Consider the following 23,062-nt stretch of genomic DNA (forward strand, 5'->3'; position numbering starts at 1 on the left):
TAGAGAGGTTGCAGCCGAAGTTTTCATCTGTAAAACGTGAACGTTGAACGGTAAGCGCCGCTCGACGTTCGACGTTCACGTTTTACAGATGAAAACTTCGGCCACAACCTAACTAATTTTTAAATTATATTAAAGAAAATCTATAAGAGAATAAATTGAAGTGAGTAGATTACTATTATAATACTATCTATCATATTTTCTATATCATTAATTAATTACATATCTCTCACAATCTTACCAATAGCAACTTCAACTGGTACATTACCAACAACAGAACAGAATAAGATTAGTACTACCAATGCAGATCTTCTCATAATTTATTAATTTTACATCTTAATAAATCCACGTGTAGATTCTATTAGATTTAACGATATAAAACTTCTACAGAAATCGTGCATAATAACCCATCGCTGAACATCGATATATTATGTAGTTGTTGACGAACTAGTTTCGTGAGGCTTGAAACATTTATCTTTATAAATCAATTTTCTGTTTATTGTTCGCTTTTTCATTATAGTTTCAAAAAAAACAATCTTATAATTTCAATGCATGCGTGAATAAGGTAAAAGTTATTCGTGATTAATGCGTGCAGAAAACAAAAGCTAAAAAATTGGAGTTTCAAGCTCTAAACTCCAATTTTTTAGCTTTTGTTTTCTGCACGCACTAATCACGAATAACTTTTTCCTTATTCACGCATGCATTGAAATTATAAGATTGTTTTTTTTGAAACTATAATGAAAAAGCGAACAATAAACAGAAAATTGATTTATAAAGATAAATGTTTCAAGCCTCACGAAACTAGTTCGTCAACAACTACATAATATATCGATGTTCAGCGATGGGTTATTATGCACGATTTCTGTAGAAGTTTTATATCGTTAAATCTAATAGAATCTACACGTGGATTTATTAAGATGTAAAATTAATAAATTATGAGAAGATCTGCATTGGTAGTACTAATCTTATTCTATATTATATAATTTTCTATTGAAGTATATACCACATAGCTCTTTCGGTACTATTTTGCTGATTTTATCTATAAAAATTAATTTATAAAACGTTTAAATATATTCTTATGAAAAACGATTCTATATTTAATATTTACCACAAATCATTTCTTGATTGCAAGTAAAATTAGTTGGACAATTACAACATACTTTCTATCTTAAACTGTGGCATATTCATACCCGTTGTAATATAAAATTAAATACAGTATATTATTACGACTTAAAACGTTAAACTGGATTTAGATTTTTATTGGCATGAAGAGTTTTCACCAGCATGTTAGCATAGACCCGGGTCTGAGGCGTTGCAAGCTTCCTGGAGGAGTCCGACGAACAGCTTCGGGCCGAGCCAAGCGTTTTTGGTCAATCAAAAAGAATTCCTATTTGGTGTAGTTGTATTTTAGCATACATTTGAATATCAGTCATGCTTGCGCACGAATGGAACCATTTGTCTCGACATTCGATGTCGGGCACTCCAGTCTGTAGCCTGAGGCAAAATGAGGTATTTCGTGCGGTCTCGACCTGCCTCATACGTATGCGTGATCAAATATGTACTGTGTTGTACGTATTCGTTCTCAAATGTGCATAAAGCAACGTAACACGTAGGCGATCTGCCAAAGGGGGTTAAATAGATTAATATTAATATTATTAATAAAAAAGATATGGGCTTAAAATTGATATACTGTACTTAAAAAATCTCCCTTCTTGTAATAATTTAACCTATCCAAACGCTTGTTTTAACATTTCTGTATATATAAATTCTTAAATTTATATAATTCTCATCAATGTCTTTTCATCCCGACTCAGAAAGAATTCACTGAGAGCATCCCATATTAATAATGTACAGATAGACCTAACTATAATTTTTGTACCATTTTATTAATTTTATTACACTATTTTATAATATTTAACTATTACAAAATGGCAAAAAGCTATATTTTGAGAAAAGGGATGGGTTCTATAAAATATTGTAAATGCTAACAATGAGTAAAATTTCATTAAGTCTGACCCTAATGGAGATAAACACGACCCCATATATCTCTTCTCCCTCTCGACCTTTAATCGCCAAAATTTAATAGTATCAATTCCCCTAATACACAAACCTCGGTGCAATATTTTAAAAAATTTCGACAAAAAGCCCGGGAGTTATTAAGTTTCAAAGAGGGTGAACAAAATTACCCTATTATACAAGGGATAAATACTTTTGTTAGATAAGTTATCAGTGAATTTTATTAACTGTGCAGTGTAATATTTAGTCTTAATTGAAATTAGGTTCATANTTGTCATGTAACAAATAACTTGTTTCAAAACAGCCGCATCGATGACCATGGTTGCAACGTGCGCGTACGTGTTGCTTGGCATGGCTTTGGTCAGTATGTGCATTAATTTGATGCAGGAGCAACTGATCGAGAAAGTCAAGTGGTTCGGAAGAGAAATTGGACTCATAAAAACACCCACCGAAGAAAAAAGTAGATCGCCTTCCATACATTCTTCCGATACTGGACAAAAATACTAAAAATGTGTGCGAAAATGTGTGCGATTTTAAATACAATATTTTTTATTAGATGTTTTTCTAGCACAATAAACGAGTGCTCATTCAAAATGAGAGTGCTTCAATTTGTAAATATGTGGATGTGCCTTATGTCACGTTTGTTTGATCAAAATCATCACATTGAGTTAACTCAATATTGCCCTCCCCCACGATTGTTAAGAATTTTAAACAGATAATTAATAAAAATGGAATGTTTGCATAATGTCTAATTTTTTAAAATTATGTTTGTAGTGTAAATTTTGAGTTTTGTAGTCAATAAGATCAAACGTAGGCCATTTGTTGAATAAGTAAACGTGTGTAACGAGTTTAAGTGACTTATATTTGAGTTTAAAATTTTTATAATATTCTAGAATGATCTAGAATGAAGGAATCTAGATCTGTCATTACGAACAACCAGAATGGTCCTGATATGAGGCCCCCAGGGCTTTGGCAAGGTAATTTTCTGCCCGGTGCTATTATGCAACCCCAGTTAAGCCGAAAAGATGGTACTTTATATATTGCTAGTTTGCGTAACATTAGCATTTATTATCTTAATAGCAAGTGTACTGGCAGTTATGGAGTATGTTGATACTCAGCAGGCATGTTAATCATTTTTCAGATATTTCAAAAATTTAGTACAGTAAGTACAGTAATTAGTAAATAAAATAAATTTATTTAATTTATGCCTCTTAACAGGAAAATTAGAAAAATCTTTCTTTATAAACAATAGACTCTCTTTACAGTATTATGCTATGTTTGCAAATTGCTATATTTAAATGTCGTACTTCATATCATTATGGTATGATTTTAGTTAAAATTGTTATTTGTAGGAACGAATCTCAATTACTGACATAGAATACATGGGAAATAAGGCTCGCTTTATGGCGGTTTTCTAGGAACCATTAGGCAGTAGAAGCGAGAATATATTGCATAAAAAAAATTTAATATAAGCGAGGTTGCGGCCGAAGTTTTCATCTCTAAAACGTGAACGTCGAACGTCGAGCGGCGCTTGACGTTCGACGTTCACGTTTTACAGATTAAAACTTCGGCCACAACCTAGCTATTTACTCTTTATTTTCATTTCAGGTGCCATTTTTCCGCCTTCTCCTCCTATATTAGAAGAAACATTTCGGTTAGCTATAGACAATATAAATTCAGATTCGAATTTATTACCCAATACGAAACTGATTCCGATTACAGAGAATGCTTCTGCGCAATTAGAACTTATTAGAGCCGGTAAATTTATACAAGTTATATTAAAATTATTTTATTAGTTAAATTAAATGCAGATATATAATTTTCCAGCGTGCAATTTAGTAGATCAACGAGTTATATCGATAGTCGGACCACTAACGTCTTTAGATTCCAAAGTTGCCCAAACTGTGTGTGGCCAATTGGGAATACCGCAGATAAGTATCTTGGCCACAGACCCGATGTTATCTTTAATACCGATTTTGAATCAATCGTCGTCTACACTTTTGAAAATGTCACCGCCGGATACCTTTCAAAATTACGCCTTAATACATATCTTGAAATATTATGGATGGGATGCTTTTGCTATTTTAACAGAAGATAATGAACCAGGCAAGTTTTTATTCTTGTTTTGTGTTTAATAATGCAGTAAACTTTATTGTTATTCGCTATATTTAAATTGAAGTAATGATTATTTCTATGTTGCGTGTTGTTACTTTAGATTTTAGAGAATTCAGTTTTTCATAATAAAACTCTGAATTTGATTAATACTCAGATTATTGTAAACGTTAGTTACGTATAAGAGCACTGCTATAAACAATAGAAACCCTCAATTGTAATCAATATGCAGAATATAGTTGCCTACAACAGATTGAATTCTGTTTTTTAGATACGTAAAACATTGTTTATTGATCGGATTTTAAATTAAAATTTATATTTATATATTATTGCATTATAATTTGTTGTAGAGTCTATTTACGTGTATTTATGAGCAATTATTTATTGTTGTTGTTATCGAAAACCGTGTTCTTATTTATGTTTGTATACTGGCACAATGAAGTGACCTTCTTTATCAACACTTGGCAAGTTTTCAATCTTTATTCAGTTAGAACGACGTGTTACACATTTGCGTTTCGAAACGCAAATGTGTAGCACGCGGAGCTCGTGAATAGCAAAATTACATGTTTATAAATTGCAATTTAAATACAGTTGAGCTTTGTCGTAATACTTCTGGTTAACCACTACTTTTGATAGAAATAAGGCCTATTATAATAAGAATATATGTCCAAAGTGATCAATCTTTGCAACCGTCCACATCCGAAAATGCAAAGGAGAAGACGAACCTACAGCGTTTTCCAAGCGAAACTGTATTATTCGAGAAATGAAGAATCAGGTGGAAGCGACAATAGTGGAATTCATAAATACAGTAGAGCGTCGATTATCCGAATCAATCCGGGACTGGGATTGTTCGGAAGATCGGTGTTTCGGATAACCGATTATGTACGAAAAAATATATTAACTTATCCCATCTTGACATTTTTCTCCGTTGCGTGTCGCTTCGCGTTGAATTTTCGTCGATGTTAAGCTTAACGAAGACTATTGTATCGTTAAAAATTATTTTTTTATTTTGTACGAACAAAATAAATATATTGAAAAATATAAAAACAATAAAAAATTATACTTCAGAAGTTAATTTAGTATCAAAAACGTAAAATATTTGAGTAGCCCAAGACATAGCCAAAGATTNAGTGTGGCTTACCATTGCTGTGTCGGTGATTTTTACTTCCCTAGTTCTTGCAATATGTATAAATTTAACACCAAGTAATTTTAACAATAGTAGAATAGAGAGAAAGAAAATAAATCAAAGCGTTAGAGATTCTTCTTGGATCACTTTTCCACAAGCACTTTGGTGGAGTTTTTCGTCGCTTGTAGCACCGGTTGGTGATTAATTATTTGTTGATAACGACTTTATTTGTATAATGAAAAACTTAATTAAATTAATAATATGTATTTAGGGAACAGAATTTGAACAAAAAAACAATCTTCCAACAAGAATTGTAATGATGACTTGGTGGTTAACTACGGTTATTCTTATTGCTGCATATACAGCAAAATTAGCAGCATTTATGACAGTACAGAATATGACAGTGTTAGCAATTGCCAACGGACTTCACAGAATTCTTTACGAAGAGAAAGTATCTTTCGAACTTCCTACTTTCCAAAAAGGAAGTTGCATAGATTCTATCGATAAGTGGAAATGGGGTAGAAATCTATTGGAAAGTATTCTTAATTTAAATAACGTTAATGGAAGTTTAGGGCCTTTAAGGTTTACGAAATTTGGTTACCATCATCTCACTAATTTTGACATCGAAAATCTTCAAATGAGAGGTTTCGTTAAAGTAAGCAATTTATAATATTCAAGATTCCTTCAATAGTGTTAACATGTAACACATATTTTCACTGAAATATTTAGGTAGGAAAATGGTTAGGAAACGAGAAAAACTTGAAGATTAATTCAGAAATCATATTTCCTGGCCAAACTACAATTCCTCCTACTAATTCTCATCAAAGTCTTTCCGGAAGAACACTTAATATTGGAATAATTGTGGTAAGAGACAAAGGATTATTATTATTATTATTATTATCATCATCTATTATTATATTTTATAATATATTAATTAATAGAGATTATTTATCAATGTAATTATTAGTTAATTTACATACATTTTTCTAGGATGAGCCTTTTATAATGAAAAATCCTTATTATAAAGAAGGCGATCCTATGCATTCTAAATACGAAGGATTACTTATAGACCTTCTTTTAAAATTACAAGAAATGCTTAAATTTAAATTTAAATTTCACGAAATTTACGAATATGGAGCTGAAAATCCCGAAACAAAAGAATGGAATGGACTAATTAGACAATTAATGGATGAGGTATCGATAGAAATATTATTGAATACGAGTCGATCCCCCTATAACACTGTTGATTATTTCGTTTTATATGAATTCCATGTTGTACGAGTCACTTGGATTTTACAAATACGTGTGCCGTTCACAGCCCGGCACACGTATTTGTAAAATCCAAGTGACTCGTACAACATGAAATTCATATAAAACGAAATAATCAACAGTGTTATGGGGGGGTCGACTGTACTTCTATACTGTAGTTAAATCTGGTATTGAGATTTATAAAACATTTCGTATATTTAGAAAATAGATTTGGCACTAGCTCCTTTGACGATATCTTGGAAAAGACAAGAAGTTATCACCTTTACAGCTCCTTATTACGATTTAGGTTTGGCTATATTAATGCCAAGATATAATGCCAAAACTACTGAAAATTATTTTGCATTTTTATCACCTTTCGAAACAACAGTGTGGCTTACCATTGCTGTGTCGGTGATTTTTACTTCCCTAGTTCTTGCAATATGTATAAATTTAACACCAAGTAATTTTAACAATAGTAGAATAGAGAGAAAGAAAATAAATCAAAGCGTTAGAGATTCTTCTTGGATCACTTTTCCACAAGCACTTTGGTGGAGTTTTTCGTCGCTTGTAGCACCGGTTGGTGATTAATTATTTGTTGATAACGACTTTATTTGTATAATGAAAAACTTAATTAAATTAATAATATGTATTTAGGGAACAGAATTTGAACAAAAAAACAATCTTCCAACAAGAATTGTAATGATGACTTGGTGGTTAACTACGGTTATTCTTATTGCTGCATATACAGCAAAATTAGCAGCATTTATGACAGTACAGAATATGAAACAAGGTAATAAAATCATTTAATTAAATACTTTAATACGAAATATCTTCATAAATACTGTATTTTTTAGAAATTAATTCTTTGGAAGATTTAGTGAAGTTCAATACAATTTCATTTGGAACTTTGAAAGATTCTTATGTTGAGAACTTTTTCTCCAATAGTCATTACAAAATCCACAAAATAGCTTACAAGATAATGAAAAAGCATAATACATTCTTAAACGATAGTTTCCTGGGCATAGAGAGAGTTAGAGCATCGTATTATTTGCCAGAAGGTAATACATAAAATATTAATTAAGAAATGACGCATGAGTTAATTAATAATAACATACCTTTTATTGTTGTAAGAAATTAATCAATGTGTGTTGAATATTTCAGGTCATAAGGATCGTTTCGCTTTTATATTTGATTCTCCAATTCTGGATTACATTGCTATGCAGAGGCCATGCAATGTGGAACGAATTGGAAGACTTTTCGGATTAGTAAATTAAAAATAATTTTAATACTTATATCAATTGTTTATATAAATAATTGTACTATTATAATCTTTTAATTTTAACAGCAAAATTATGGACTTGGTTTACCTAAAGGTTCTCCGTTTGAGAAACAATTCACATCATCTATCTTAAAGCTAAGAGAAGAAGGATATATGGATTTTTTGAATAAACGATGGTTTATCAATAATTGTGCCGGTAATATATTAATATAAAGTTATTTTAAAACGATGTGTTAGTTCATAAAAATTTATTGTGTTTAAATTTCAGATAATAGAATAGGAAGCGAAGAACATCAAATGGATATTAACAATTTAGCTGGGGTTTTTCTGTGTTACGTGGGAGGATTAACTATGGCCCTCTTGTTCGTAGGTGTCCTGTGGATAAGAGAAAAAACCAAGAGCAATAAGAAAATAGTTGTTTTACCTAATGTAAATATTATAAGTTTTATCTAGAAATATCTAAAAAATATTATTCTATACAACAAAAAATTTGTTTTTTATTAGCCAGATCGTCGATTTATATCGTAAGAAGACTGTTCTGGATGATTTTTCTTCACTCTGCTTCTCGGCCTTGTTATATATAATAGAGGAAAAGTGCGGCGATCAGTCAAAAATCCCCAAGATTTTTTACATTTTTTTTTTTGGACTGAAGGGAGCTGAAAAGAAATGTAAAAAAATTCGGGGGGTTTTTCTGTATGTATGAATGTTAGTGTGTGGGGGGAGGCACGATTTCGTTCACTCTCTTTGAAGCTTAACTTCTGTGCTTTTCGTCGAAAATTTCCAACACTTTTACAGGGAGGTTTATGTATTATGGGGATTGATACTATTAATTAATGGTGGTTAAAGATTGAAGGATGGGGAGATAAAAGGGGATCGTGTGTCGTATTTCGAATAGGGCCAGGCTTAATTATGATTTTACTCGTTATTAGCTTTTACGATTTTTTAGAAAACTCATCCCTGCCCTGCCATTTTATAGTAATTAAAAATATGAAAAGCATTTTAATTGTCCTTGACCATTTCATTAAAATTTTTATGATACAGTAGACCCTCCTATAACACTGTAGATAATTCCGTGTTATATGAATTCCATGTTGTACGAGTCACTAGATTTTACAAATACGTGAGCCATTCACACACAGCCCGGCACATGTATTCGTAAAATCTAAGTGACTCGTACAACATGGAATTCATATAACACGGAATTATCTACAGTGTTATAGGGGGGTCGACTGTATTTTTTGTATATGTATTGTTTTTTTTTTCCTGTATAAACACCGCAGATATGTTTCTATGCTCCTACCTGTTTGTAAGTATAGAGGAGAAGGTGGTATTATGGAACACTGCAGGTATTATGGAACCACCCCATTTCGAACTGATAATAAAGGCGAACTGTAGCGGATTGTGGCTGAGCTGAACTAGGCAGACATCCATAGCAAGGGGAAAACCCGTTTTACTTCAGTTAAACGGTTGTCCGTATTTAATCAGCAAATTTGTTTTTTTCAAAATTCGCAAGTTTTGAATGCTAAGTGAATTTAATTATTTTTAAAATATAAATCGTGTAGTTGTAGGTTCACTGGTGCATGTATTCCGTTCCAGAGACTTAGGGGTACATATTAATCTGTGTGATGTTCACGTTTTTTAAATTTTGGTCTCGACAGACATAAGTTAATTCGAGATGGCGATGCGTGAAATACGGACCCCATTGGTGCTTTTACAGTAATATGGAACTCAACTCCTCCGAACTTTCTATTTGCAAGCAGACATTCCTCCAGAGCAATTTGTGAAAAAGACACTAGGTAGAAAGCCAATTCTTCCCGAGAATATCGAAAAAGAGCTGCTGGAATATATATTGTTGATGGAGGTCATATTTTTCTATTATAAAAGCATTTTTGCGATAAAATACATTGGAGTAAATAATTTTGTAATTATTTAACATTTTTTGTCCTTTCCTATTTGTTTTTGGCTACATTAAAGCATTTTTTTGAAAATATACGGTAAGGTTCCATATTACCACCCGATTTTCTCTAAGCCTACTTTCGGACTTTTTGTACAAAAGCCTTCAAAAACCATACTTATAGTTACACTAGCGAAAAATCCAATTAGGAACATTTAGTTTACTAGTTACCAGTACTTTTCGCACAAAAAATGTGGGTGTAGTTGTGATACTTCGTTTACAATTCACTAAAATATAATTGGGGTTCCATAATATCACCTTCTCCTCTATTATTTGTATTTATTTACATTTATCAATAAATTTAAACTTGACCAGTAAATGTAATATAATCTTTTATTAAACACGAGAACACTGGTTAATGTTTCGTCGTCACTTTGGCCACGATAGACGAATGTTGTGAAAACATAACTTGCATTAATTAAGAAATATTCCTATTCTAATCTCAATTGTAAATTTCTAATGCAAAAATGATTGTCTTAATTCCTTGAATATTATAATGAAATCTCTAATTTATTATATATAATAATTTAAATCTTTATCTTTAAAGAGTGTGGTTTTCAAGGATCATTGTACGAGTTTGTCTCGAGCCTTTTACTTGTTTACACAAATATGAGCCATAATTAATTCACATAGAGTTACCCTTTGTTAAAATAAGGAGATAGTAGGGAGAAATAATAGAAAACGGGGTTAGAATTAGAGTGAATAACGGCACTGAGTATAACCTGCGATAACGTATTATATATCAGCAGAAATTTACCATAATAAAAACAAAACCTATAGAAGCAGCCATTCCTCCATAAGCGTTAGTTCGTTTTTGAAGTTTAAAATACTAACCCATAATTCGCACTCCTTGGAAATTGTATTTTAAACATATAACCGGCTTGTAAAATATTAATATATAAAAATTTCTTAATAAAAAATATAAAATATTATAATAGTACCATAAAAATGCCAGCAACGAGTTGCTTAACTTTTCCGACATTTAAAACTGTAAATGGCTCCATCTGTTATGATATTTCATTTAAAATTTTTTAAAATATTTTTAATTGTTATAAAAATAACAAAATGCTTAGTTTTGAGGGTGGGGATAGGTTTTATAAAAGACATAGGTGTTATTAAGCTTCAAAGAGGGTGAACAAAATCGTGCTCCTCCCACATACACACCCCCTCCCTCCTTGTGTACAACGTACTATACTATTCGCGATTCCATTCCCCTTAAACTATAAACATAATTAATAAACAATCCCTTTATAATCTTAGCAAATTTATTAACATAGAAATACACAGTCGACCCCCTATAACACTGTTGATAATTCCGTTTTATATGAATACCATGTTGTACGAGTCACTTAGATTTTACAAATACGTGAGCCGTTCACAACCCGGCACTACGTATTTGTAAAATCTAAGTGACTCGTTTAACATGGAATTCATATAAAACGGAATAATCAACAGTGTTATAGGGGGGTCGACTATATGTATATTCATACATACTTTTAAGTATTTCGTTCAAATACACTAATTCAATACGCATCTTAAATTATTATAAAGTGTACGAGGATGATAAGTATTTAAAGAAAACTGAAATTTGTCAATAAAATAAATAGTATACAAAATTTAAAATATAGTAAACTATACAATGGGGGATTCGAATAATATACAAAGCATTCCTTTGTAATATTCGGTAAAATCTCTTCTTATTATTAACAATTTATTGATTTAATAAAGTATTATTTGTGATAAACAATGTCTTAGTTTTAAAAATTCTTGTGAATTGTATTAATTCCCGAGGTGATGTACACAAATAGAGAGCTGTGGCGCGAGTGCTCTTTGGCAAGTATCGTAGTGAGAGAGTTAGATCTACAAGAACAGAATCTGTCGAAAGTTTCTCGTGCACGGAAGGGACTGGGATGGGTACGCAAACTTTACAATTATCTCGATCCGATACCTCCCCTTGGGGCTTCCGGCTACAAGGGGGAAAAGAGTTTGGAACACCTTTAACAGTTCTAAAGGTAAGTCATCCCGTATGATATTAGTACCGTTTAGATGTTTGATGGAAATTTTTACAAATCTCTTGGGATTATATTCATTATTTTATAATGTATTATTTTAAATGGATGATTTCTTGTAAATTTCTATCGTTTTAAGCAATCTGAAATGATTCGATTAAACGAAATTAACATCGTTTAATCGAATCATTTCAGATTGCTTTATATGTTAATTTGATAATCGCACTTGTGTAGTTCTTTGGTGTGAAAATATAAAATAAAAACCCTGTAAATTCGGGTAGTAAATTATCGGAACGTGTTGAATAATGGGATTTTTCTGTGAATAGATCGAAATAAAACAATATTGGTATATCATAAAGAGATGTTCATTCATCAAGATACTATATTCCATTGTATACGATTTTATTGTAGAATGTTATAGTATTTTGCTATACGTTTAGAATTATCTTAGACTATTACCTTTATGCCAAGATTTCCTATTAATTGTCAGACAATTTAGTCAGCAAGGCTAGGTCTTTTACAAATTAGAAATTTAGTAACCTTAAAATGTCTATTCTGAGATCATTCCTTCATCATCATCTGCTGACACAACATTTAGTTAAATCGTAACTCTGGCCTAGTTTCAATCAAAGGATTGTCGGTGAATGTATTTAAACCCTACGTTAATTCCTAAAAATTTTAAAGGTTAATCAATTGTACTTTATATTGATTTCAAATGCTATTAAAATAGAATTTCTCATAAGTCTAAATCATGATAAAAAAAAAAAATGAAACTATGTCTTAGACTTTAAAAGAATCCATATAATAATAGTTTGGCTCAGACTTTCTTTTCTATTTATAAAAGAGTCGATTAATTATTAACTGTTAGATACTGTTAAGAATTATTTTAAATTAAATACAATTAAAGGACAAAGTTTAAATTAAGCTAGATTAAATGGTTTTTTAATTAATAAAACCACGTAATAATTATAAAATTGCTTGCAAAAACTAAATAATAGATCGTGGCTTCGTATTGTACTTTCGGACATTCACATCGGTAATGAATATGGAGGGGTTTTTTATTTTATTTTTTAGATGGAATTTATAAAATCTGTACTGAGATTTAACTCTAGTAACTGCATTCCAGTGTGTACTCTATTAGAAGCACCACGGTCATAAAATTACTTCATCCTACGATCTAAAAATAGCAACGATCCTTTTGTTCTCCGTTTTCTTTTTTTTTCAAATCTTTTTTTACCGCTACTTTCTTATTAATGATATACAAAATAAAAATTTCTATATAACGTAATTTATTTAAAATTAATAAATAAATTTACGGTAAAATTATTTATTAGAAAAAATTTCCTAATAAATAATTCTTTTTCTGTTTTAAATGGGATTTTCTATATTAGTTTAGAAAAATAATCGATAGATTATCGAAGAATTTAATTACGACGATTAATTTAACTGGATTTCCCGTATAGAACAATTAAATGTAGAAAATGATTCTTTAGCTGTCTCCATATTTGGCATCGGATGTTGTTCAGACAAACCTTGACTTGTCTTATCCAGTTTCTTTCTCTGTAGTCTTCTTCATGCTTTGGTTATTTTTAAACAATAACATTTGAACTCTTTATAGGTAAACAATAACAGCCTGGCCCAAAAAGCGGGTCTTCAACCAGGAGATACCATTCTACAAATAGGAGGTCATTCGACAGATGATATGAAACACAAGGAAGCTCAAGATACAATTATAAGAGAAGGAAACAGTGTAAAGTTAACTATACAAAGGTACAAATGTATTTTAAGTACTCATTAATACGAAGAGTAAGGAGATAGATTGATTCCTGTTTAACAAGGTGTAAAAATTCTTTAAATGAAACATTTATCAAATATCAAGCATCCTCAGTACTTTGAAACATAACACGGCATTTATTTATTGCTTAATGGGATTAAAAAAAAAAAAAAAAGTATTATATGCTCATACATAACACAAGGATCGAATTTCTTTTATTTTTCTCTNTATAAACCACCAGGAACCCAAGATGTGAGTTCCAGCCATTCTGTTTCTACTAAAACTTTCTCATCTGTCGAATCTAGTAAAGTCGTTTCCTCGTTTCAATCGGCACAAGTCCAAAGTACGTCATTCTCGTCCATGTCTTCATCGATCCCTGCTCCCTTTTCAGAACCATCACTTCCCCCTGCACCAGCTCCAGTATCAATGCCAAGCCCACCCCAAGAACCAGTTTCGTTACCAAGCCCACCCCAAGCTCCAGTATCGAGCCCACCCCAAGAATCGGCTCCCGTTTCTTTACCAACCGAAATACCCGCTCCGGCTCCTGCTGATCCAACTCCTATTTCTCTACCACCTGCAGATCCTACCCCAGCACCTCCACAAGACTTTAAACCTAAACCTGCATCTGGACAGCACGGACATGCACCAGGAATCGGTTCTCGTCCCGCACCTCGACGAGGAAGAGGTCAATTAATAACCTCTGGAGGAAGTCGAATTCCGATCTGTGCTGCTTGCGCCTCACCCATCAGGTAAATGGGCTACTTATTACTCATTCAACTACCTCTAAAACGTATACGACAAAATAATTCTTTTTTTTGTAGAGGTCCCTTCATAATGGCACTTAGCAAAAGTTGGTGTCCAGATCATTTCTTGTGCACTAATTCCGTCTGTCGTCAACCTCTGCAAGACATTGGATTTGTGGAAGATCAAGGTCAATTATACTGCGAAAATTGTTACGAAGCTTACCTGGCTCCCGTCTGTGCTAAATGCAACAAGCGTATTAAAGAGGTAGCAAAAAAAAAAAAATGCTCCAAAACATCAAAAATTAAATTCGAATGCCTTAATAAAAGATTACTGACATAATATTTCATTCTTTTTTTCTTTACAGGAATGTCTTATTGCATTGGATAAACACTGGCACACAGACTGTTTTATCTGTGCTTATTGCAACAAACCTTTTGGCAATGATTCTTTCTTCCTGGAAGACGGGTTACCTTATTGCGAAAAAGGTAAAACGGGAACACTTTCAAATTATCCCCTCTCGAACAATCTTATCTGTAAAACATAATAAAATTACATAACACAATTGAATTAATGCCAATTTTATTTATTTATTTTCGTAGATTGGAATGAATTGTTTACTACAAAATGTGTAGGATGTGGATTTCCAATAGAAGCAGGTGATCGAAAACTTCTTTTACTCAAGTATATCAAATTAATGTTTATCTATCTTATTAAATTTACATATTTTAGCATATAAAATATTTTATAACTTATTTACAGGAAACTATGCAGAGACAAATTAGTACAAAATCTATTCAGGATAGTGGAACTGTAACAGCTGTTATGCATAAACAATTCAATTCACCCGCTGCTTTATATTCGATGCAAAATATCGCAGAAACACTTTCTGCCCATACAGAAATTCTTGCTACAGGTGTAAAAGGGTAAGAATCTTAAACACACAATTAGATTCAAATACGAAACTCCTAAATATATTAAAAAAAAAAAAATATTTTTAGGATCAATTTTATGAAGGAAGAACAACCTATCAATACTCAATCGGCTGTCTATAAACTTGTTCACGAAGAAGAAATTAGTTCTGGAAAAGGTAATTGGATTTATTATTATATATACTTTGAGAAATGACCAGATTAAAGCCGGATTTAAGGTGACAATATACCGCTCTGGAGAGCCGGGATCGAATCCAGAAGGGTCTAAAAACTTTCAATTTCTTTTTTTTATATATATATTTTAGCATCGCCCGCACCTCCTACACCAACTATACCAGCAATGTCTTCTCCTGCTCCGCGTATACCTGCTCCTGCTCCTGCCCCAGCTCCAGCTCCAGCTCGTGTTCAAGCCCCACCTCCACCCACAGCTCCAAAGCCTTTACCAGCAAGACCAGCCGAAAGTGTAGCTCCAGGCGGAGGACAAGCCATTTGTGCTGAATGCGGAGCCTATATTACGTAAGTTTACGAAATATTTACAAAACGAAAATTATAACAAATTGAAAATTTTATTTATATTCATTTTAGAGGTGTGTTCGCACGAATAGGTGATCGATCACTTCATCCAGATTGTTTCAAATGCAATACTTGTGGCGTATCTTTGAAGAATGTTGGTAAGTAAACGACTCTGAACTTATATAATAATGAAATTCAGTGTTTATATAATTTGATATTTATCGTTTTTATTAGGTCATTATAATATCAATGAGAAACTGTATTGCGAGGTGCACGCTAAAACAGCTAGCAAAATGGCCAGTGTAGAAGCTATGTAAGTTCTTAAATTTTAATGGCAGACGAGATAAATAATCTGGAATATAAAATCCATCTATTTGTACAGAAAAGAAGCTGTGGGAAAACCTGTTACTGCTCCACTTCCTCCACTGCGTATTCCTCATCAGTCACCAGGATTGCCTTCCATTCATAGTGTTTCACCAATACCTTTCCGAGTAATCTAAATAAAAATCATTCAGCAAATAATCGTAATTTTCAAATTCTCTGCTGAAATATGTTTTTCTCACTTTCTATAGAGAATGGCTTCGGAAGTGCATCATGTGGAACCACCAATGAGTCCAAAGAGATGCCAGTCACCATTATCTTTTGCTCAAGCACCACCGCCACAGATCGGAAGTCAATCGACTAATCCATCGCAATTCATCAGCCGTCCTGCTGTGAGTCTCTTTGTCATTTATAACAATTAATTTATAACACGCGATCTTATTTTAATAATTTTTTTTTAGCCTACAAAGCCGGTAGCTCCCATGTCTTTCTCTAAATCTGCTTACTCAAAGTTCACGCAAATAACTAGAGCTCATTCTCCAGTAACAGGTAGGGATAAGAATATTTTGATATATTAGTCAGTATTTACAATTATTTTACATTTAAGTTAATTGTGTCTTAACGAGGATGAAATATTTAATTTGATTTCATATAGAAATAGATTTAATAAATCATCGAAGATATAAAAAAAATTCTCCTATCCTTATTTTCTATTTAATAATAGAATAAATCTGCCAATTGACAACCCAATAGATACTGGACTGTCTGATGGCCGAGGTGATAAGGCACTAGCCTGTGATTCTGGGGATTCAGGTTTTAATCCGGTCGAATACTAGAAATTTATGTCTTGCTGGATAGATCTGACCCCGTCCCTCGCTATCGGACTGCCCCCATTGTGCGCCTGGCCGTACCCATGAAAAGAGGCATTCAGGATTTTTCATGATAGGCATTGAAAAAAAGGCTCTCTTAGTGCCTGCAGGGCGGAAAGAATTTTAAAAAACTTTAGATCTTACCCTCTCTTTTGCTTTGTGTGATTATCAATACATATTATTTAAAAAATTAAAATATCAATTTTATTACCGACTGTTTACTTCAAAATTAATACAAAATAACACTACACTTTCAGGTGGCAGCAAGTTTACGTGGCCACCACAGAAACAGGATATGCCATTTAGTAAACCTGTATTCGACTCTAATGCAACCCCAACACCACCAACATATAAACCACCAGGAACCCAAGATGTGAGTTCCAGCCATTCTGTTTCTACTAAAACTTTCTCNTTATTATAATAGAAAAAAAATATTGTTTGTTTAATTAAGATCAGCCAAAATCCATTTTGTCCATATGCTATGGACAAAATGGCACATTACGTAAGGACAAAATGACATACATGTAAAAACTAAAATTACTGACAAAGTTCATAAATGAAACGTCAGCGCAAGAAGCGTGAGCCCAACGCAAACAATTTAAGCACCGTAACCAGTCTTCTCCAGGCTTAGATCGGGAAAAAACATCATTGCAATATATGCATGAACAGTCCTCTTCATTATCTTGAGAATTATCAGAAAAATTTTCTTCTTCACTGTCTTCTTCAAGTAACTTTTTAGCAACGTTTCGTCTCCTTTTCTATGGCGGCGCTTTGGGCTCATTTTTTGATTTAATTGTCTTCATATTAGGAGTAGAAGTTAAAACTAAAGAGGTTTGACGAATAATACGAATAATACAGAGAAACCGAATCACAAGGGGCCCTGTAAAGTTGGCTATCCAAAGGAAAAAAAGCAATTTAGGAACCAAGTTCGACGTTGAAAAAAATTTAAAAATACCTTTTTTTTTTCAAATAAAACAGATGCTTTCTTTTAAACAATAATGAAATATTTTTTGGAAGCCATTTTTTATAATTAATAAAACGTTAAGAGGTTATAGTAATAATGACTTATGTACCTATGTCATTATGTCCGTTGCCTATGTATGTCGTTTTGTCCACATACCGTTATAAAAAAAAGAAAACAAAATTATAAAATAAATACAAAGATGATATTTTTAATCGAAAAAGTTATTTAAGTACAACAACAAATTATTGGGGGTTGAAATAAATGCTACACAAATAGATAAAATAGTGAAAAACTTGCCATCTATACAAAAAATTTGTTGCAAGAAAAAAACTTGTAACGTATCAAAACTTGTCGTCGGCCATGACACCCGGCGAATGAGAGGAGTGCGTTCACGTTTTGACAGGATAGTAAAAGCAGCTCGGATAACGTGATGTCGTGGTCAGTTGCGCGCTTGAGACTGCCAAATTCGAATTATGTTGCCTATGTCATTTTGTACGTATTTTCCCTACTGCCTACTATCAGTGGCTACTGTGGGTGTCAGCGCCCGGGGCGGAGGAAAATTTCGCCCCTCCTTAGTTAGGTATTTCAATTTAAAAGACCAAAATTCAGTTTTGTCACAGAACAAGCAATGAAAAATTCGGTGGTAGTGCAGCGACCTGTTTAAAATAGTTCTATTGGATATTATTAGTGGTGTATATGAACGCGAATGAATTGTACAGACAAAAAAAAAAACAGTCAACAGGTTTCGCAGGAATTCCTCGGATGAAAAAGCTACTAGCTCACCCGGCGAGCCGATTCCCGGACTGTCCGGACGATAGCACTATTGTAGGAGCAGTGCAAGTATAGATTAGGATGTTTCAAATTTTTACAAGATATTATTATTATTTATTGTGAAATTTTGCCGCCCCCACTACGGTACGCCACTGCCTACTGTGTTACCAGCTTAGAGGTATGAAGGAGTACTGTACTGTACATGTCAGGAGTTGCAATTTGGCACAGAGTGCCCAAATCATGCGCGCATAAAAAAACCAGATTTGTAGGTACTCAGGGATCGAGAACCGAGTCAAAATAAAATACAAAATGGCGACTCTCTCTACAAACAGGCAAACCGAAGTCAGGTGGTGAGAGTACCACACACAGTCGTTCTAGAAAGTGGACTCTGACCCTAGGACTGAACACGTAGTATTTTCTTTGTTAAATAAAATTTGTAATCTAATTTTGTAAATTTGGGAGTACTTGTAACGACATAAAACAGGGTTTTATGTCGTTACAAGTAGGTTATTTTAATATTATCTAGTATAGTAAAATCGTGGAACCGATAAAAATTAGACGTTATATTAGGATTGTCGTTACATCCGATGACGTTATAATCGGGTTAAACTGTATATTATTTGTGCAAAATAAAATAATTTCGGACGATACAATAGCTACGATTATTTTTTCAAAAAAGGGAAATTTTCGTTAGGCATCGACAAAAATTCAACCCGGGCCGATGGGTTGCAACGGAGAGAAATTTCCAAATTGGATAGGTTAATTTCACCGAAAATGTATCGTGGACGACCTCGTGGTCGTGGCCAATGTTCCCTCTAAGCTGCGCGGCCGCGCACTGCTCAAATTGTTGCCGCACACGAGAATTTATGTGCCGTGCAAGCGAGCATGATTTGAATTGTTGTTTACTTATTTCTCATTCTGTCTGCAACACGATTATTGCTGCGTATATTTCGATTAAATACATTAAATCATTGATAAAAGATAATATTTTGTATAAAAGTATGTTTTAAAATGAATTTTAATCTCTACTTTATAATTATTTATTTTTTGTATAGGAAAAAATAAGATTTTATATATATGCTCAGAAAAATTTTTTGCTCAGAGAAGTATATGTTCCGTTCATCTACAAAAAAAATTAGAGGGAACATTGGTCGTGGCCAGCGTAGTTTGAATGATCGCGCCCGAAAGCAGCGATACGAAAGAAGATTGGAGAATGAGAACGAGATCCGCCTTAAGCGTCAAACTGATTCCGCCGTTAGTAGTGAGTCTCCGAGACATAGTCTTGTCCCAAATACGGTTTTGCCGTTTTACTTGTTTAATTTAACCTTTTCGGTTAATATTTAAATAATATAATATTTTACTAGTTTTACCAGTATTACATACAGTTGTCCAACAGAAAAGTAAACTATCTAATTTACAAATCTTTTCAAAATAGAGTTTGACCAGGCCCTTCTAAAACCAGGGCCCAAGACATTTGTCTCATTTGTCTATGCGATGATCCGGCCCTGCCTCAACCTTTCATTGTGTACAATATGATGCTCTTCGCTACCTCCTCTTCCTTAAACTTAATGAATCTCTCCTTTTAAAATTTTGAAAAAAAATCAATACACACATTTCATTACATCTATCTACTTTATTTTCATAATTTCTATGAAGAACAATCCAAGAATGAGGTTTTTTTTAATGGCATATTACACACCATTATAACCTCTATGGATATCAAACAGAAACAATCATTTGCACCAGGATAATAACTATTCTCATAAAGCAAATATATAAATTAGATCAAAAATTTGCTTTGACTTCAACAAATATAAAACTTTATGCATACAAATATTACAAAAAAAAAAATAATAATAATAATAATATTTCAAATACACAGCTTGTATGAAACAATAATTAATTAGCATTATTATTTGATACAAAATTTCCATTACCAATAATCTAAATGTACTCAAATACAAAATTTGCACTTTGGCAGTGACAATAGAAAACACATCCTTATAAAATTGAACATATGCAGCATATACATATTTTTTTTTTTTTTTAATACATTTAATGATTTAAAATACTTTCACACATTCCATTTTCATATTGCATCTCCACATCTGGACATTTACAATAAAAATATCTCAATTTAATATTAATCTCCTCCAATTTGACAGACTAAATACTTTATTTTTTATTTATTTTTTCCTTCTTCGATACAATCTTTATAAATTTCTTTATGATTTATTAATCTAACTACAGTTATTATTTATATTATATAAGTTAGTTTCAACAAAAAGACATCAAATTTTGTTTGACTATGTAACAAAATTGTGTCTACAATCTTATAACAACGTGATAAAAAAGAGAAAGCAGTTATCAGTCAACTACTGTATAAAAAATTCAATTACAGAAATGCTAAAAAAATCGATTTTCAGGCTGATATTTGTACAAATATTTTGTATTTAGAGGCAAAAATGTGATATAAATTTGTTAGATCTTCAGTTTAAAAAACAGTGATTTAAAGTCATAATTACAAATCTCTGCTAAATAAAAAAGTTTATTGATTGTTAAATATGATCATATTTTAAAAAGAGTTGTTTTTTTTTTTTATAAATATTGAGGTATACAATTTTTACCATAAATTAATGATGATATTCCTCTACATGTAAATAAAAATCTAGTTGTACAAATATAATAATAATAATAATAATAAAAATTAAGCAAAAATATAATTATACCAGGTTGAAACGAATACTTCGTCTCGGATTAAGCGTACAAAAATTAGTCGAGATTATTGTATTATTTACTGAATTTATCAGAACCGTTAATTGCTTTATTTGTACCTTTAAATTTGAAAAACTAAGTAAATATTTTACAATTTTTAACATTTCTCATGACTTCAACAATGTAAATGAGTTCTTTCAAATTGATATGAATTAGGGTCGATTGATGATTCAGATTTTTATTTTTATATATTTCTTCATGTTATTTTCAATATTTGATGCTCAGATAAATATTTGAGAATCAAATATATTTAGTACCTTTTTGATTTATATGTAAAATTCAAACATATAATTTCAATTTCTTTCATGATTTTCTATTTTATTTTATAAACGTATATTAAATAAATTTCAACAAAACGAAAAAAAATTACAAATACTTATTTAAAATGCTGCTAATAATTTCGCTGTACATTGTTGGCCAATAAAAAAGATACATTAAATTAATTTTTACTTTAACTTGACACAGTGACTGACATTTAATTCTTAAATTCAAAAGTTTTCTGGGACACAATCAGAAGATATAAAATACAGTTAACAGTAGATTACAACATAACCTAATCACTGATATAAATGTAACACAATTATGATAATTCATAATATAAATGATAAATCCACTTCATTTCTCTTAAATATTTATATCTTATTTTACAAACATTGACTTTTTTTAACAGAAATATTAAAAAAAAAAAAAAAAAAAGATGAAATTAATATGCTGTGTGACCTTTACTTTTTATTTTAGTTAGGAATAAAATGTATAACATATACTTATCATTAACTGTCCCAAACTAAACAATTATCTATGTCAAAACATGTTAAATCCATAAACTAGGAAAGAACAGCTAAATCTCAATAACTTCTAACAGATCAGTGTCATTTTCTTTCTAACAAAACTAGAATAATGTTTTCATTTATTCAAATACTGGTGGAAAAAAAATACATAGGACCAATTATCACATTATTTTGTATATGTTTACATTTATTTTAATAATAAAGTATTACCATTAAAATGATAATTATATTTCGTATATAAAAATATACAACCAGTCATGGGAAATATATATATATGGTATACATTATAATTTGATCAAAATAAGTATTATTACTAGTATTTGATAAAATGGTAATTAAAGATTATTAATTAAGAATGAAAAAAAAACATTGATTGTTAATTGATTAATATTTAATTGTAGTGGTATATGCATTCAATTTAAAGTAATCAATATGACTTGTATTGTTATATTTGCTAGAATCTGACAAATGCAAGTTGAAAGTAAATCGACATAAAAATTAAGATATAATTTACAATTTCTTAAAATAAATAAAGATAACTTTTACTGTTCTATCAAAATCATTATTATAAATTTATGTAATTTTTCATAATTGTCAAATCTTTTTCCTTCTTGTTAATTAATCTATATAAAATATAATAATAATAATAATAATTTAGATACAAAAGAAGTTTAATTATTTAGTTTCTTCATGGAAATAACAATTTATCCATAACACTTTAAATAATGAAAATTAATAAGTACAGTTTAAATGTCAATCACTGTATTAAATTTTAACCGTGTAACACATTTTCGTAATAATACTATACACATTAAAATGAAAATTAAAAAAAAATCACAAGATACATGTAAACAATATTAATGATTGGATATT

General features: G+C 31.4%; 3 protein-coding genes across 3 annotated transcripts; all 3 read left to right on the top strand.

The window, feature by feature from the left end:
- The first annotated feature begins 5,648 nt into the window (after positions 1 to 5,648).
- On the top strand, positions 5,649 to 6,728 carry LOC111623090. Its single transcript, XM_023365571.1, has 4 exons — positions 5,649 to 5,906; positions 5,981 to 6,115; positions 6,242 to 6,345; positions 6,722 to 6,728. The coding sequence occupies exons 1-4, from the start codon at positions 5,649 to 5,651 to the stop codon at positions 6,726 to 6,728; spliced, it is 504 nt and encodes a 167-aa protein (XP_023221339.1).
- An 811-nt stretch (positions 6,729 to 7,539) lies between these two features.
- LOC111623114 (glutamate receptor ionotropic, kainate 2-like) lies at positions 7,540 to 8,341 on the top strand. The gene is made up of 4 exons (XM_023365595.1): positions 7,540 to 7,764; positions 7,845 to 7,974; positions 8,047 to 8,207; positions 8,283 to 8,341. The coding sequence occupies exons 1-4, from the start codon at positions 7,717 to 7,719 to the stop codon at positions 8,304 to 8,306; spliced, it is 363 nt and encodes a 120-aa protein (XP_023221363.1). The 5' UTR covers positions 7,540 to 7,716; the 3' UTR covers positions 8,307 to 8,341.
- Positions 8,342 to 11,568: 3,227 nt separating this feature from the next.
- On the top strand, positions 11,569 to 17,312 carry LOC111623091 (PDZ and LIM domain protein Zasp-like). Its single transcript, XM_023365572.1, has 15 exons — positions 11,569 to 11,744; positions 13,360 to 13,538; positions 13,692 to 14,264; positions 14,337 to 14,523; positions 14,624 to 14,744; positions 14,859 to 14,911; positions 15,019 to 15,182; positions 15,258 to 15,346; positions 15,494 to 15,704; positions 15,774 to 15,859; positions 15,936 to 16,014; positions 16,084 to 16,192; positions 16,274 to 16,414; positions 16,484 to 16,571; positions 17,149 to 17,312. Exons 1-15 carry the CDS (start codon positions 11,643 to 11,645, stop codon positions 17,310 to 17,312), a joined length of 2,346 nt encoding a protein of 781 aa, XP_023221340.1. The 5' UTR covers positions 11,569 to 11,642.
- The last annotated feature ends 5,750 nt before the right edge of the window (positions 17,313 to 23,062 follow it).

Source organism: Centruroides sculpturatus, unplaced genomic scaffold (genome assembly GCF_000671375.1).
Source record: "Centruroides sculpturatus isolate CEXI.00-Female unplaced genomic scaffold, Cexi_2.0 scaffold346, whole genome shotgun sequence".
NCBI lineage: Eukaryota > Metazoa > Arthropoda > Arachnida > Scorpiones > Buthidae > Centruroides > Centruroides sculpturatus.